At 38.4% G+C, this 17,996-nt stretch overlaps 1 protein-coding gene across 2 annotated transcripts in view; it reads right to left on the reverse strand.

Moving 5' to 3' along the window:
- The window catches only part of pde4dip (phosphodiesterase 4D interacting protein), a 417,345-nt gene that overhangs the window by 209,325 nt on the left and 190,024 nt on the right, over window positions 1–17,996 (reverse strand). Inside the window, exon 4 of one of the 2 annotated variants that reach the window (XM_059984447.1) lies at window positions 9,642–9,752. In XM_059984447.1, coding sequence (XP_059840430.1) covers window positions 9,642–9,752 — 111 coding nt within the window. Of the gene's footprint in view, window positions 1–9,641; window positions 9,783–17,996 lie in introns of those variants that run through there. The other variant, XM_059984446.1, reaches the window with a different exon arrangement.

Genomic DNA, 17,996 nt, shown 5'->3' on the forward strand with positions numbered 1-17,996 from the left:
GACAACACTTTGGTTTAATCACACTTGAAAGGCAACATCATAGAGTATCCAAATTTTAGTGTTTTGGGGTCTTTTGGGTCTCCTGACTTTAATTTTGGTGCAAGATTCACGTTTGAAGAAATTGGTTATAGCTCTCCTAGATGTTTTCCTAGTGTTAGAGCGGACAATTGGGAGAAGCCCTTAGAAATTTCAAATATAGGCTATCCTCAGGTAATGTAAGGTTCTGTTTTTACAGAGGTACATTAAGTTGATTTTGTCCATGTCAGAATATACAGAAAACTATTGTACTATATACAGAAAAGTATTGAAATGAATAGCATCATAAGCATATAAAACTGATAAGAAAGAATGGAGATAAGAAAGAGAGTAAAATAGTTCTGCGATTTGCAGGAACAAATGTATGTATGTACAACATTATACGTAGGACTTTAAAATCTAATAATATTATGCGAGAGTGTTCTTACGTTAGGATTGTCTATAGACCAAGTATTCTCAATCAAAGGATGGCCTGTGTGGTCCATCAATTTTACCCTTGATTTCCCCTCCATATGTTAGGGCTTACACACAATGCATTTTCTAAGTGCTCTTTTGAAGTCAAACCCTTTGTCTCACTTGTTCATTGTTGCTTTAAACATTAAGCTACATAATGTGCTGATCAAGGAAAGCATATTCTGAATATGACTAGAGCATGTCCATCACCCTGATCTTTACATCCAGCCCTTTGGAATTAAGTTGTGGTGCTAGAGGAGTGGGTGGGTAGTGGGGGGAGGGGGTTGTCAGTAAGTGTTCAAACATCATTGAAAGTTGGGAACTGAAACAAGCCTTCCATCTCAACAACTTTATCAATAGTCAGGGAAATTTACACTGAAATTAAATAAAGATGATGTGAAGTTTGGTAAATTGTAACTCCCAACATGATAATAAAAGACAAATTGCTGAAAGAACTTAGCAGGTCAAACAGTATCTATGGAGGCAAAGGGATGGCATTTCAGGTCAAGATCTTTTATCAGCAATGAGTGTGTAGAATGAAGATAGCCAGTATATAGAAATGTGAGGGTGAGACAGAGGCTGGAAGGTGATAGGTGGTACCAAGTGAGGCAGAGATGATGTGCAGATGAGCCAGGTGGGTGTGCAGGGGTGGAGGAAAGTGTTGAGATAGATAGTTCTGTGTGATTGATGAAAACATAAGAAAAAAGTAGGTAGGTGAAGCTGGGGTGGAGGGGGAAGGGTAAAGACAGAGGCTGGAAGATGATAGGTGGAACCTTAGGTCATCCAAGACTACTACAACCTTGCTGTGGTTTGGAACGTGTGCCTCAATGACCTGGAGAGCTATGTTGGATTGAGTCAGGACTTTGTGCTTTGGCTCTTGGTAGGCTCACCCATGCCAAACAGGTCAGAGGGTAGAAGCTGGTCCTCCATGTTCAGGGGTTCAACTCAAGGCCAACACCCCTGACTGGTAAAACAAAATTGTTGCAGAAACAGCAATGAAGAATCCTTCTACATCTGTGTGTGGTGGTATTCCTGAGTCTCCACACAGAACTTGCATGACTGACAACAGTGAAAAACGAGCTACTGACATGATGAAGAAAGCCCTGAACATCACCATCGTTGCCCTAAACACCAGAGGCATTACAAGCAGTAGAGAAAAAGGTGTAGGTGGGATAATGGGCAGATGGAACAGTGGGTGGAGGAGAATGATGAGCCATGGTAACAAGGGGTGGGGCATGATGGAAAGGGGTAATAGAGAGCCTGGAAGCACTGGTGGGAATGGGAATTGGACTACCTGATATTCCAAAACTCGCTGTTCATGTATTTGAGCTTTAGGCTATCTAAGTAGAATATGAGCTGCTGTTCTTCTGGTTGGTATTTGGCCTTTCACTGGCAGAACAGTAGACCAAGAACAGACAGGTTTGCATGGAAAGGGGAGTTGAAATGACCTGCAAATGAAAGCTCAAGGTAGCCATTAAAGGCAGACATAGGTGCTCTGCCAAATGGCTATTTATTCTACACATGGTCTCACCTGGTAAAGGAGGCCACAGTATGAGCATCGAATGCAGTAGATAGCTCACCTGAGGATGATCTGATTGGAGGAAGTGCATGTGAATTTCTGCCTCACCTTCTAGAGCTACTGAGGTCCTTCGATGGTAGGGAGGGAGGGAGGGTTTGGAACAAGTGTAGCGTCATTTCTATGTTTGAAGAGGAAAGTAGAAAAGGACAGGGAGAGGTGGTGGGATGGAAGGGGCAGACTAGAGAATCACAGTGAGAATAATTCCTGGGGAATACAGAAAAGTAGGGAAGAGGGGAAGACATTGCTGGTGGTGGGATCCTGCTGGAGCTGATGAAGGATGAAGTACAGATGTAGAGACTAAGGGGGGAGGGGGTGTAAGATTGATAGTTAGTTGAACTCTGAAAAAATTACTGCAGAACTGACACCCAGTGATAGCACTTGTGGATGATAAACCAAATATTTTTCAGGTTAGTGTAAATGATTTGGCAGTACTTTCAGTTGTCATTTTCCTTTCCAGATGCACAAGGATCACACCTCTCCCAAAACACTCTCATGTCATAGGCCAATGGGTTTTCTGCAGAAATCAGCTTTCAGGTACTGCAGAATTTTAGGTGCCCTGATATTACTCAACACAAATCCTTTATTCTTTGACTGATGTGAAAGATTTAAAGATCTTTTGCAAACCTACTGCAAATTGACCTTGCCATCCCTGTTTTAATCACTTTATTCATTCCCCATCCCCCAAGGACACTCACTGGACTCAATGACTTTTTAGGGAAACCACTAATTGAATTTATTTGTTAATTAGAACATGTTCTTATCAAGATAAACAGTATATTTAACACTAACCACCTGGGAAAGCTTTCTGCCTTTGACATTCAAACCACTGGCTACTGTCCAATAAAGATACTGGGCAGTGTAAACCACCACTCTCCAGTTCCAGCTGCTTTTCAGATTAGGACAGCATGCCGCATGTAAACTCTCTATCAAGCAAGTAGAAATAGGGGAGGGTAATGTTCAATATCATTTAAATGCAGAATATAAAATAAATGCATTGCTCTTCAAAGTCAGTTAATTTCAATTCTGGTGTCTGTACTTTTTTTTTCAAAATTTTTAATGTTATAATTCCAGCGGTAAAATCAAATTACTGGATAATTCAGTTTTGCATTTAAAAGTTAGAGGTAGACTCTAAATTCAAGCAATGCTCCTATGTAACCCCTGAATTTATTAATACCCTCCTTTTTATTTATTTCTAAGGAGTGACTAGCATTCAGTTACATTTTACAATTAAACCATCATAAGTTGCAGGAGTTGACATTAGTAATAGCTTCTATATTTAGATTTGTTGTCTCCTCAGCAACAACGCTAAGAATAAACTCAACCTGGGATAAATATGATGCAGAACATTCCCATTGGCTGGTAGCTCTCAAGTACTTGAGGCAGATTTTGTGGCAGGTCAGTAATAGATCTGTTACCACATTTGTCATATTTACCATCCACCTAGGGAGTGTGCAATGGGGAATACGCTGCAGAAGAGGGAATACCTTATGTCGAATGATATTCCTTTGATGTTAGCCCCTTCTATAGTGTCGAGGTCTAGCTACATAGTCTTTATCTCTTCCATTTCCCATCTCAGTTTGAAAATCACAGCCTTAAACAGAAATATGATTTTATTGAAGCTTGCTATTTTTAGTGCCTTCGTAAGGTCATCACTGGGAGACCTCAGGTACTGTCTATGCAGTTTGTGTCTTCTCTCTGTAATTGTATGGGTTTCCTTAGGGTGCTCTAATTTGTTCCCACATTCCAAACCATGCATTATGTAGTTTAAGTAAAAACTACAGGTTACCTCTTGTTATAGGTTAATGACAAAAATAAAATCAAAGGGCAACCTTTGATTAAGTCAAAGATGGACATGTGTGAGAGAAAGTAAATGACAGGTAAATAAGAAAGGTAAAGCTGCATGGACTTATTAGGTTGAATAGCTCCCAGCTCCATGATGTTGTAAGTGAAAAACAAGAACTGTTATGCATTTTGATTGATCATGACATAAAAATATTGATAGGATATCTTGCAGTGGAAGGCATAATGCCAATGATCAATGTTGCTCTAACCTGGCATTTTTATCTTTTTGTCAACAGATTTTTTTTACTGAGTATTGATGTCTCACAAGGATTTTTGTTACTCCCAAATTCAGGACAGAATTTCAGCAGAAACTGGTAATTAGATTTAGAGCGGTTCTGAGTACAACTCAGCACTAAACTAAGGAGTGATCTGCTGACTGAACCGCAGGACTGATTTAAAGATATGTTATGTAAAATGCAGAACACAAGCTTTAGGTGACTGCAGCAGTGGATTAAGTACACAATTTGCCCCCTTTTTGTCACAAGTGCAATATTCAAATACAAGTAAAAATTACGTCTCAAAATAGCTCTTCTACTCTAACCAATACCTCCAGAAAAACAGCTGACATACAAATTTACCAAACTGGTTTTTCCCAGCTTGGCTGTTGGATCAGAGCATGAATCCAGCTGATAATTAACATGATTCTCCCTTCAAATCTTATTTTTTCATATGATTACAAGATTCATCTGTAATTCTGAAGGGAGTCTTAAACAGCAGTCTATCCAAAATAAACTACAATTTTAGACAGTTACGTCTAATTAATCATAATGTGAGCATGCTGCACATGCACCACCCAGAAATCTGCCCAAAGAAGAGGAAGATGGTGATTTGAGAACCCTTTGCCTGATTGACTACCCAGGCATATTAAAAATAACTGGTAATGGTATCACGCTGCTCATGAAACCTAAATGCCTATCAGTGCTTGATGAAGATAAACAGGGGCACTGAGTAGGGCAGAAAGAAAATATAGAGTTGAGATGGGGATGTGGAAAGAGGTTAAAGACTAGTAAGAGAAGAGTATTGAAGGCTTCTAAAAGGAACTTATGTAGGATACATTTTTTATTCCATCCAGCCAATTTTCTCAAAAGATGCATGCATATTACTTGCACCGAGGTGCTGGCCTCCAAATATACTCAATCTACCACAGCATTAGCAGACTGTCATAGAGGTACAAAAATCTGCCATCAGCTCACCTGTGCCAGTCCTCAATTACTTATACTAATTCACTTCCCTGCTCTTGGTTCAAAGCCTTCTAGACCATAGTGTTTTCTAATGCTCATCTAAATACTTCTTAAATATTTCAACCATCTTCTGGGTGAAAAATAAATTTTCCCTCAAGCCCCTTCTAAGTCTCCTACCCATTAAACCTATATCTTCTGGTCATAACACTCTCTATTTACCCTATCTACTCCCCTCTTAATTCTGTATCCCTCAATTGGGTTGCTATTCCAGCCTATCCAGTCTTTCCTCATGGCTGAAATGCTCCACCCTGGTTACCACTCTAGTGAATATGTTTTACACCAGGTGCAATCACATTCTTCTTATACCGTGGTAACCAAGCTGCATGCAGTATTCCAACTATGCCCTACTATATTATCTGTATATAGTTGCATCACAATTACTATTACATTCTACACCACAGCTAATGAAGGCAGGTATTCTTTTTAGCATCCTAACTACCTTATCCACCTGCATTGCTGCCATCTGGGATCTTGAACATGTACAATGGTTCCACAATGCTTTCTGGGGTCTAATCACCCACTGCATATATCTTAGCTTAAATGATCCTTGGGAATAATGTGGGACCACAATATAAATATATATGAATTCGGCATGCGTGTCTGCTCATATGGTAACAGCGACTGCACATCAAGAGAGAAGTTAATGTAGAAGTGACACACATAAAATGCTGGAGGGACTCAGCAGGTCAGGCAGCATCCATGGAAAGGAATAAAGCGTCGATGTTTCAGGCTGAGACCCTTCATCAGGACTAGAGAGGAAGTGGGAAGAAGCTGGATAAGAAGGCGGGGGAGGGAAAAGAGTACAAGCTGGAAGGTGAAAGGTGAAGCCAGGCAACAGGGAAGGTAGGTGATTGGGGGAGTTCTTCCCATATTGCATATTCCCATATCCCAATCTCTTCAAGATTGGCTACTTTAAATTATCACTCAGTGTAGGTGAATAGCAAAAAGAATCAAGGGAGAGTTGATTGGTATGCGTGAAAGAAATAAGTTGCAATGCGAGAGGGAAACAGGGAAAAGGTGAATTGTCATCATGGGATTGCTTCTCTTGGAGCAGACATGAACCTCATAATGACGCTGAAGGAAGGCATTCAGCCTGTAAGTATAAGAAGATAACAGAGGTATCACGTTGCAATAATCTGTTTATGTTTGCTTCCTTTATTTACAGGCATCCAGAATACAGGTAGAACCTTGGTTTAACTTCTCATTAAAACATTGTGCCAGTGTGTAAATATGGGACAAATATAGCTCAAACACTCACCGACCTAGCTACTCAGCATGCCTATACATCACATGTGTTAACATCCATCCTAGAACTCATTCACTTTCCTCTAAAAATAATGGTGAGGAAGATGGACATAGTGTATGATTTATACCTCATAAAAATATACCACCTGGTTTCACAACATTCAGGGCACAATTTTGAAAAATAAATTGTAATGGACTTTTACCTTCATTTGAAATATTTCTAACAAAATATGAATTGTTTGCTTACAACATTAACAGATGAAATGACAAATTAAAATAATATATCAAAAGCAGGTGTGACAACTTTATGACTCCTTCTAATATGACAGTGGATTTATAAGACAGTGTAAATATTGTAGCTTTCCTTCAACACACCCTACCCTCCATCCTCATCACTTAATATATTGCCCTATTGTTAACCCTTTCCTTGTTTAATGTGAAACAATACTTTGCTTCTTTTTACACTTTCTGCCCAGTCTAGATAGGTAGTGGCAGAAATGGGTTGGGGAAAAGTACGAGAGAAGGGTCTCAAAAATGATTTTTTTTTGCTGGGAATTGTATAATAGGAAAAGCAGAAAGCAGAATAGGGTTCCACCCTTGTAAGAAAAGCAAATCATTTACCAGGTTCTCTTTATCAGGTTTTCTTCCACAGATGCTTCAGCCTGCTCATGGATGTTAAAATGTTGACAGCAATGGATTGAATCCCTAATTTGAACATGCTAATAATATCCTGTTGGTTTTAGTTGGGTGGTTTTACAGTAGGCTAAAATCAATCATTATTAGTCCTACAGTTAGTAGCTGCAGACATTAATTAGCGCAGCCCATTTTAACTGCTCACCTACTCACGACATTAAAATGCCTCTGAAATTTCCACAGATTGTAATTAATTTGGTACAATCTGCATCTTAGCAAGTGATTACGTAATTGCCCACTTCAACAACACTGAGAATTGCACAAATGCATATGAAACATGTAAGTTAACTAGCTAGCTGTTAAATGATTACACCAACAACAGTAAACTAATACTGGTCACCAGACCACTTAAAAATTGTGAATAGCTGAACTCAACATAAAAATTGATTCTAGATCTAAAAATCTCTCATAGCCATGAGAAGTATTATATTTATAACAAGCTTCTGTCTAATACATTCAGAAAAATAAGATTCCCTATGCTACACTGTAAATAAGGAAGAACAAATGTGATGTTTTCCCTGCTTATTCTTTTCATCCTTTATGATGTAAAATATATAGAACATGAACTTGGAATTTACTCCTTAAACCTCTTCCTTACTTGTAGCTACAATGCTTCTGAAAATTTATGTTATTAAGAGCTTTCTTTACTTTGTTAATGACAATCGACAAAATGCTTTTTGAGTAGTTACAGATCTCTGTTGTTGACCCTCTCTTATTACACATTATTTCTGCAGCTTTTAAAAGATGTCTTCAACCCTCTACGAATTGGCTTATTTGGTAAATGAAGACTTCAGGGAAGGGGAAAATCGGAAGAACACGCACCAATCCTCACTCAAGGGTCAGCAGTGGAAAGGGAGAGCAATTTCAAATTCCAGGGCGTAAATACTTCAGGCACATTGTATTGATGTAATCACAATGAAGGCACACTAGTGGCTTTACTTCATTAGCAGCTTGAGGAGTTTCAGGTATGTCACCAAAGACTCTAGCAAATTTCTAGATGTACAGATGGATGGTGGAGAGCATTCTGAGTGATTGCATCACTGCCTGTTAGGGAGACACCAAGGCACAGGGTCGTAAGAGGCTTCATAGGATTGCAGACTCAATCAACTCCATCACAGGCATAACCCTCCCCAACATCGAGGACATCTTCTAAGAGTGGTTCCTCAAGAAGGCAGGACCCTCACCATCTGGGACATGCCCACTTCTCATTACTACCATCAGGGAGGAGGTACAGGAGTTTGAACACCTACACTTGACATTTTAGCAACAGCTTCTTTCCCTCCACCATCAGATTTCTCATCGATACATGACCATGAACACTACTTTGCTAGGCTTCAGTTGCACTTTTTAATATATATTTTAACTTACAATAAGTTGTTTTTCTTGCACTATACTATTGCCACAACATAGCACATTTCATAATTAATGTCAGTGACAAAAACTGTGATTCTGATAGAACCAATCAAGGGTTCCTTCCTAAATCCCTACAAAATGCCCTTTCACCATTAAACAACCATTGAAAGTCCACTTATTTGACCAGAACTTTAAATGTTCCCCCTGGTCTATGTGGCATTAGTGCAATCCCTTTTCAGTTTGCCTTTGACTGGGTAAATATCTATTTGTTCACCCATTCATTGTCAGTTTCTGTAGACAAGATTAAAATTAACCAAATGTATTTCTATGCTAATGATTGTTAATAACAATATCTAATCAAGTTGTCAAGATGTACAAATAGAGACAATTTTATTTTCCGAACTGAGATATTCTTAAAATGTGCTGAGAATTCAAATACAGCAAAATAACAATTTCTTCCAGATATGAACATCTGTCAGGAATTAAAATCTTAAATTCTATCAGGTATGAATTTAGCTTGATATAAAATTCAACCAGGTGCAGGCATCCAGGTAAGAACACTTTCTTTTTGATTATTGACCAAGAGGAGGTTAAAAAAATAATTAAAACCCCTGCAATGATTCCTGGTTACTTTATGCAAACATCTATCCTAATGAAGGTTATTGCAGATAATTGAGGTCATGCACTATATTTTGACAATTATCTTCAAACTTTAGGGTTGGAATTGCAGTTTGCTGGGAGAGCTAATTACAATTTAAAACAAATTTATTGTCAGATTGGAACTGTATCATAGCCTGGTGTAGGTATACCTTTCAGCATTAATAATTCATTGATATAACAATGACTCTTAAATCCGCTTAATTTTATTTTCTGCTTTTACTCTCCTAAACTTTCACGTACTACTTTAGGTAGAGAGCTTCACAAATTTCTCTGTAATCTTCACACTGTATTTGACCAATACGTTGCATATTAGTTATGACTAACTTACCCTGGATAAAGGTGCGGAGTGTCTTATGTTTTTGTGGTAGAGCAGTTGATACGAGGAAATTAATAAAGGGGTGAACATAAACATTTGTATCTCTCCAGCATGCTTGTTCATTTTTCAACATATTAGGTAAGAACTATTATATTTTTGAGATTTTGCAGAGAATTTATTTTCAATATTTCGTCAAAGCAGTACAAGCAGGAAAGTTTCTTACCCTTTTGTAGATGTCCTCATTGCTGTCATCATATTTTTGCTGTATTCTCTCCTCCAGGAAATAGATCCGGAGCTTGAGGCTGAAATTTTCTTTCTTTAAGTCATTTAGATGCTGGGAAAGAGTACGATAATCGTTAGACATGGCAGGTGACTCAGCAGGGGGCATAAGCCCCCCCACCTCACTCAGTGCAGTAACATTTCAAAATAATCTGTTAGAGGTAAAACCATTGAATCATCATCAAAGTTGTAGAGACCAACTTAACACTCAGTTAGTGTGCCATCACAGCTCGTGTACGGGTACGGTGAAGCTGTAAGTCTTTTTTTATCTCAAAGAGGAATGTTAGGAATCTTGAACAGACCAGCATGCTGCATGACAAGTGGCACAAGTGATGTAAATTGATCTCATTGCTAGTGAGAAACTCTACTAGCTTCGCAACACCTAATTACTTACATATTGGTCGGTGCCTGCTAGACTTCTTCTTCAGTCTCAGCAGTACTGTATGCAGGTTGAACAGATTGCCTCAACAATTGCTGAGCATATTTTAGGATTAAACAATTCCAATAAATAAATTTTAAAGTTCAAACTAAATTTATTATGGCACTATATGTTACTCTGAGATGAATTTTCTTACAGACACTCATAGTAAATGGAAAGAAACGCGATGAACTATCGCACACGACAGGAACAGACAAACAGCCAAGTTGCAAAGGGCATCAAACTGCAAACGCAAAAATGAAATAATAATAAGAATAAATCAACCATGAATATCGAGAATATGAGTTGTAGAGTCCATTAGAGTGAGTCTGCAGGTCATGGAATCAGTTCAGTGTTAAGGTGAGTGAAGCTATCCCTTCTGGTTCTGACTGTACCTGAACCTGGTGGTGTGGGTGCTGAGGCTCCTGCACCTTTTTCCTGATGGCAGCAGCAAGAAGAGCTCATGGCGTGAATGGTGGGAATCCTTAATAATGGATTCTGCTTTCCTGTGACCACGCTCCTCAGTGGTGGGGAGGGCTTTACCTGTGATGGACTGGGCTGTATCTACTACTTTTAGTGGACTTTCCTGTACAATGGATTGGTGTTTCCAGACCAGTCAATATATTCCCCAATGCGCATCTATAGAAGTCTGTTAAAACTTTAGATAATATGCTGAATCTGCACAAACTTCTTAGAATCCTGATTGAGAAGTTACAGAACCTGGGCCTCTGTACCTCCCTCTGCAATTGGATCCTCGACTTCCTAACCAGAAGACCACAATCTGTGCGGATTGGTGATAACATCTTCTCCTCGCTGACGATCAACACTAGTGCACCTCAGGGGTGGGTGCTTAGCCCTCTGCTTTACTCTCTCTATAACCATGACTGTGTGGCTAGGCATAGCTAAAATCCTATCTATAAATTTGCTGATGATACAACCATTGTTCGTAGAACCTCTTCCTTTTTAAATCTTTTTATTAATTTTCAAACAAACATAAGAGAAACGGCAAGTACAGAGAGCTTGAGAGTACATAATTAATAAGGCTAAAGTACAAATACAAACAGTTAATGACCCAAATATAACAACCTCCCAAACTCATAGTTTGTTACAAAAAAATGGGAAAATGGAAAAAAAAACCCTAAAAAAAGAAAAAAAACCTAACCTAACCGACATGGGCTGTTGTATCATATCAAGTGTACACAGTAGTGTCAATAACGCCGCACCTCTATCCAAATAACTAAAGGTGATAAGGAAAGGTTAGGGAAAGGTCAGTTTAACTCATGAAAATTTTGAATAAATGGTTTCCAGGTTTCTTCAAATTTGACCGAAGGGTCAAAAATGACACTTCTAATTTTTTCCAAACTCAAACAAGAAACAGTTTGGGAAAACCACTGAAATGTAGATGGGGGATTAATTTCTTTCCAGTTCAGTAGAATAGATCTTCTAGCCATTAGTGTGGCAAATGCGATCATCCGCAAGTTCAAGGGGATAAACAACTGTTATCCACCATTGGTAAGCCAAAAAATTGTGGTAATAGGATGAGGTTGCAAGATAATACTCAAAACTGTTGAAATTATATTAAAAATATCTTTCCAGTATTTTTGCAAGCAGGGGCAAGACCAAAACTTGTGAGTCAATGAGGCTACTTCAGAATGGTATCTGTCACGGATTGGATTAACATGAGCGTAAAATCAAGCAAGTTTGTCTTTGGACATATGAGCCCTATGTACTAACTTAAATTGTATTAGGGCATGTTTGGCACAAATAGAAGAAGAGTTAACTAACCGTAATTTTCTCCCATTGCTCTGTATGTAAGGGATATTGAAGTTCTTTTTCTCATTCATTCTTAATTTTATCTGACATCCCTGGTTGTATTTTCATGATCATGTTATAAATGATGGCTACTAGATCCTTCTGATAAGGATTTAAACCTAGAAATTTTTCCGTAATATCAATTGGGCATGAATTCAGAAAGGACTGTAACATAATACTCAATAAATTTCTAATTTGTAAGTATCTAAAAAAATGGTCTCCAGACAAAATTATATTTATTGGAAACTGTTCAAAAGACATAAAACAATTATCTGAGGATAAATCACGAAAACATGTTATACCCCTCGTTTTCCATAACACAAAGGCTTGGTCCATATGAGAGGCTGAAAAAGAAAGTTAGATATAATAGAGCTTGATAAGATAAACTCATTCAAACCAAAAATTTTACGGAATTGGAACCATATTTGTAATGTATATTTAACTATAGGGTTAGTCATTTGTTTATTCAGTTTGGAAAGAGCAAAGAAAAGCGAATATCCTAAAATAGAGAATAATGAAAAATCTTGTACAGATTTACACTCCAAATTTACCCATTGTGGGCTTTGTATGGTCACCAATTCCTGTGTTCAAAATATTAAATATCGGATGTTAACTGCCCAGTAATAAAATCTTAGGTTTGGCAAAGCCAAACCACCTTCCTTCTCAGGCTTCCGTAAGTATTTTTAACATGATCTAGGATTTTTATTCTGCCATACACATGAGTATATTTCTGAGTCAATAATATCAAAGAAAAATTTAGGAATAAAAATTGGTAATGCTTGAAATAAGTATAAAAATTTAGGTTAAACCATCATCTTAATAGCATTGATTCAACCAACCAATGACAGAGATAATGGGGACCATCTAGTAATGAGTTGCTTAATTTGGTCAATTAAAGGTAAAAAAATTAACTTTAAATAAATCCTTATGTTTCTTGGTAATTTTAATACCCAAATAAGTGAAGTTATCTGTAACTACTTTAAATGGTAGATGTTTATAGATTGGAACTTGCATAGTTAATGGGAATAATTCACTCTTATTAAAATTCAGTTTATAGCCAGAAAAACTACTAAACTGAGCAAGCAAAGATAAAATAACAGGAATAGATCTCTCAGGATCAGAGATATATAATAACAAATCATCAGCATATAGTGATAGCTCATATGTCCCTTCCCCACGGGCAAAACCAAAAATGTTAGGTGAATCATGAATAGCAATGGCTAAGGGTTCCAAAGCAATGTCAAATAGTAAAGGACTTAAAGGACAGCCATACCTCATGCCATGAAACAGCTGAAAAAAGGGAGATCTTTGATTATTGGTAAGAACTGAAGCCAAAGGTTTGTAATATATTAATTTAATCCATGATATAAGTGTCGGGCTGAAGTTAAAATTCTGAAGCGTATTAAATAAATATGGCCATTCAACCCTATCAAACGCTTTCTCAGAGTCTAAGGAAATAACACATTCTGTGATTCTACATGAAGGATTATAAGCTATATTTATTAATTTTCTAATGTTGAAAGATGAATAACAATTTTTAATAAATCCAGTCTGGTCCTCCAAAATGATTTGAGGTAGTATTTTTCCAGTCTAGTGGCCAAAATTTTGGTAAAAATCTTGCAATCCACATTCAGCAAAGATATAAGCCGGTACAATGCAAATTCAATAGGGTCTTTATCTTTTTTAAAAATCAGAGAGATGGAGGCATCATAAAAGGATTGTGGTAATTTACCTACAGTTAATGCATCCTTAAAAATTTTACATAACCAAGGAGCGAGTATAGATGAAAAGGATTTAAAGAATTCCGCAGTATAATCATCCGGACCAGGGGCTTTACCTGAATTCATTGAAAAAGCAGCCTCTTTTATTTCAGTTTCCGTAATGGGTGCATCTAATAATACATAATCCTCAACTGTTAATTTCGGGATATTCAGATTTCTTAAAAATTCATCCATTATAGAAGAATCATCAGAAAATTCTAATTGATATAAAGTTATAAAATTCTTAAAAGGCTTTATTTATTTCTTTATGATCAATTGTCAAAGTACCATCCTGTTTGCGGATCTTAACGATCTGCCGTTTAACCGAAGCAGTTTTCAATTGCTTTGCCAATAATTTACCAGATTTGTCCCCATGTATATAAAACTGAGTACTAGATTTAATTAACTGATTTTCAATCAAAGAGGACAATAGCAAACTGTGCTCCATTTGAAGTTCAACTCTCTTTTTTATAAAGCTCTTTACTAGGAGTCACAGAGTAAATCTTATCGATTTCTTTAACTTTATCAACGAACGTAAGTATTTCAGTGTTAATTCGTTTTCTGACTCCAGCAGAGTATGAAATAATTTGTCCACAGATAAATGCTTTAAAAGTGTCCCATAATATTCCATTAGAAATCTGTTCTGTAGAGTTCGTTGAAAAAAAAATCAATTTGTTGTTTAATAAAGTCTGGATCCTGAAGTAGAGTAGAGTTGAACCGCTATGATATAACACTTGAAAATGAATCTGCTGTCTTAATGGATAGCTTCAAAGGTGATCAGAGATAGTAATAGTAATAGAGATAATAGTAACAGAGATAGTAATAGAGTCATAGTTACAATCAGTAACATTTGTAAATAAAGTTGGTAGAACCTCAGGTGGTGACGAGAGGGCATACAGGAGCGAGATGTGTCAACTAGTGGAATGGTGTCGCAGCCTTGCACTCAACGTCAGTAAGACGAAAGAGCTGATTGTGGACTTCAGGAAGGGTAAGACAAAGGAACACGTACCAATCCTCATAGAGGGATCAGAAGTGGAGAGTGAGCAGTTTCAAGTTCCTGGGTGTCAAAATCTCTGAGGATCTAACCTTGTCCCAACATATCGATGCAGTTATAAAGAAGGCAAGACAGCGACTATACTTCATCAGGAGTTTAAAGAGGTTTGGCATGTCAAAAAATACACTCAAAAACTTCAAAAGATGTACCGTGGAGAGCATTCTGACAGCCTGCATCACTGTCTGGTATGGGGGAGTGGGAGAGCAACTGCACCGGACCGAAAGAAGTTGCAGAGGGTTGTAAAGTTAGTCGGCTCCATCTTGGGTACTAGCCTACAAAGTACCCAGGATATCTTCAAGGAACTATGTCTCAGAAAGGAAGCATCCATTATTAAGGATGGCCAGCACCCAGGGCATGACCTTTTCTCACTGTTACCATCAGGTAGGAGGTATAGAAGCCTGAAGACACACACTCAGTGATTCATGTACAGCTTCTTCCCCTCTGCCATTGACTCTTAAATGGACATTGACCCATGAACACTACCTCACTTTGTATATTATTTCTGGTTTTTGCATGATTTTAATCTATTCAATATACGTATACTGTAATTGATTTACTTACTTATTATTACCATTTTATTACTTTTTTTCTTCTTCTATGTTATGTATTGCATTGAACTGCTGCTGCTAAGTTAACAAATTTCATGACACATGCTGGTGATAATAAACCTGATTCTGATTCTGAAAGTAGAGGTGCTGCCCTCTTTATAATGGCAGTTACATGCTGGACCCAGGTCAAGATCATCTCAAATAATAACACTGATAAATTTAAAGTTACAGTCTCTCTCCACCTCTGATCCCCTGATGAAGATTGGCTCATGGACCTCTTGTTTCTTCCTCCTGTAGCCAATAATTAGATCTTTGCTGACATTGAGTGAGAGTTTTCATTCTGGCACCATTCAGCCAAATATGCAATCTCCTTCCTATTTGCTTATTTGTCACCACCTTTGATTCAGCCAACAACAGTTGTGTTATTAGCAAATTTAAATATGGCATTGGAACTTTACTTGGCCTCAAAACCACAATATATGGTGAGTAGAGCAGGGGAATAAACACACAACCTTATGGTGCACCTGTGCTGCTGACATTTGTAGAGGAGATGTTGTTGCCAATCTGAACTAACAGGGGTCTTCAAGTGAGGAAATTAAAGATTCAATTGCACAGAGAGGTATTGAGGACTAAGTCTTGGAGCTTATTGATTTGTTTTGAGAATATGATAATATTGAATGCTGAGCTGAAGTTGATAAAGATCATCCTGATATATGCATCTTCACTGTCCAGTGCTGAATGAAGAGCAAATGAATTGGCATCTGATATTGACCTGTTGTGATGGTAGGCAAATTGGAGCAGATCCAAGTCACTCCTCAGGCAGGAGTGATATGCTTCATCACCAGCCTCTCAAAGCACTTCATCACAGTAGATGTAAGCACTACTAGAGGATAGTCATTGAGGCATGTTACCTTGGTCTTCTTGGGCATGGTATAATTGAAGTCTGCATGAAGTAGGTGGGAACCTCAGACTGCCGAAGCGAGATGTTAAAGAGATCAGTGAACAACCCAGCCAGTTAAATAGCACAGGTTCTCAGTACTCGACCAGGTACTCATCTGGGTCAGATGCTTTCCATATGTTCACCCTCCTGAAAGATGCTTTCACGTTGGTCTCAAGAGACTGAAGTCACAGGATCATCTGAGGGTGTGAGCCTTAGTGATGGCGCCTGCATGTTTTGATGGTCAAATTGGGCATAAAAGGCATTGAGCTAATCTGAGAGTGAAACCTTGCTGTCACTTATGTCATTTTGTTTCACTTTGTAGGCGGTGATGGTATTCAAGCCCTGCCACAGCTACGGAGAAGTGATTGAAGTTTGGTCCGGAACTGCCACTTCACAAGTGAGATGGCTTTCTGGAGATGGTAGATGGACCTCTTGCATTTCACTTAATCACTAGACCTGAATGCCACTGACTGAGCCTTCAGCAGATTACAGAACTCTTTGTTCATCTAGGATTTCTGGTTGGGGAAGACTCTGAATGATTTTGTGGGAACATACTCATCTACAACTTTCTTTATAAAGTCCATGACCACCGTGGCATACCTGTGCAGATCCTCTGATGAGTCCTTGAACACGGCCTAGTCTACTGACTCGAAGCAGTCCTATAGCCACTCCTCTGTCTCCTACATCCCACTCTTTTTTGTCATTACCTTTGAAGCCTTGCTCTTTAGCCTCTGCCTGTATGGAGACAGGAGCAGAACAGCCAGATTTCTCAAAATGTGGTCTAGGGATCAAATGGTAGGTACTATATTCCTAATTGTAGAATAACAGTAATCAAATATGTTGGGATTCCTAGTACTGCTGGTGATATGTTGATGATAATTGGTGTTAGATACGTGGACTATGACCAAAGAAAAAAGTGGCTGGAGCCGCTTGTGTGGTTAGTGCAAGTGTGTTTATTAGGTACGTCAAAAATCAAAGTTTCATAAGAAAACAAGAATATAAGAAATAGGAGCAGGAGTAGGTCTTCTGGCCCATAGAGCCTGCTCTGCAATTCAATAAAATCATGGTTGATTGGCCATGGACTCATCTCCACCTGCCTGCCTTTTCCCCATAACCCTTAACTCCACTACAATGCAAAAATCTATCCAAGCTTGTCTTAAATATACTTACTGAGGAAACCTCCACTGCTTCATTAGGCAGGGAATTCCACCGATTCACCACTCCCTGGGAAAAGCAGTTCCTCCTCATCTCCATCCTAAATCTACTCTCCCGAACCTTGAGGCTATGTCCCCTAATTCTAGTCTCACTTACCAGTGGAAACAACTTTCCTGCCTCTATCTTATCTATCCCTTTCATAATTTTATATGTTTCTTCTCTTCTGAATTCTGGCGAATACAGTTCCAGGTGACTCAATCTCTCCTTATAGTCTAACCCCCTCACCTCTGGAAGCAACCTGATGTACCTCCTCTGCACCGCCTCCAAAGCTAGTATATCCTTCCTCAGGTAAGGAGACCAGAAATGCACGCAGTACTCCAGGTGTGGTTCACCAGTACCCTGTACAGTTACAGCATTACACCACCCCCCCCCCCCCCCGCTCTTAAATTCAATCCCTTTAGCAATGAAGGTCAACATTCTATTTGCCTTCTTGATAGCCTGTAATCAGACATTCAGTTCCATCTTACATGGTGGATGACAAAATGGCTCCAATGCCATAAAGGGATACATCGCACACCAGTCTGATGGTCAGAGACGGATCATAATAGGTGA

Source organism: Hypanus sabinus, chromosome 11 (assembly GCF_030144855.1).
Source record: "Hypanus sabinus isolate sHypSab1 chromosome 11, sHypSab1.hap1, whole genome shotgun sequence".
Lineage (NCBI taxonomy): Eukaryota > Metazoa > Chordata > Chondrichthyes > Myliobatiformes > Dasyatidae > Hypanus > Hypanus sabinus.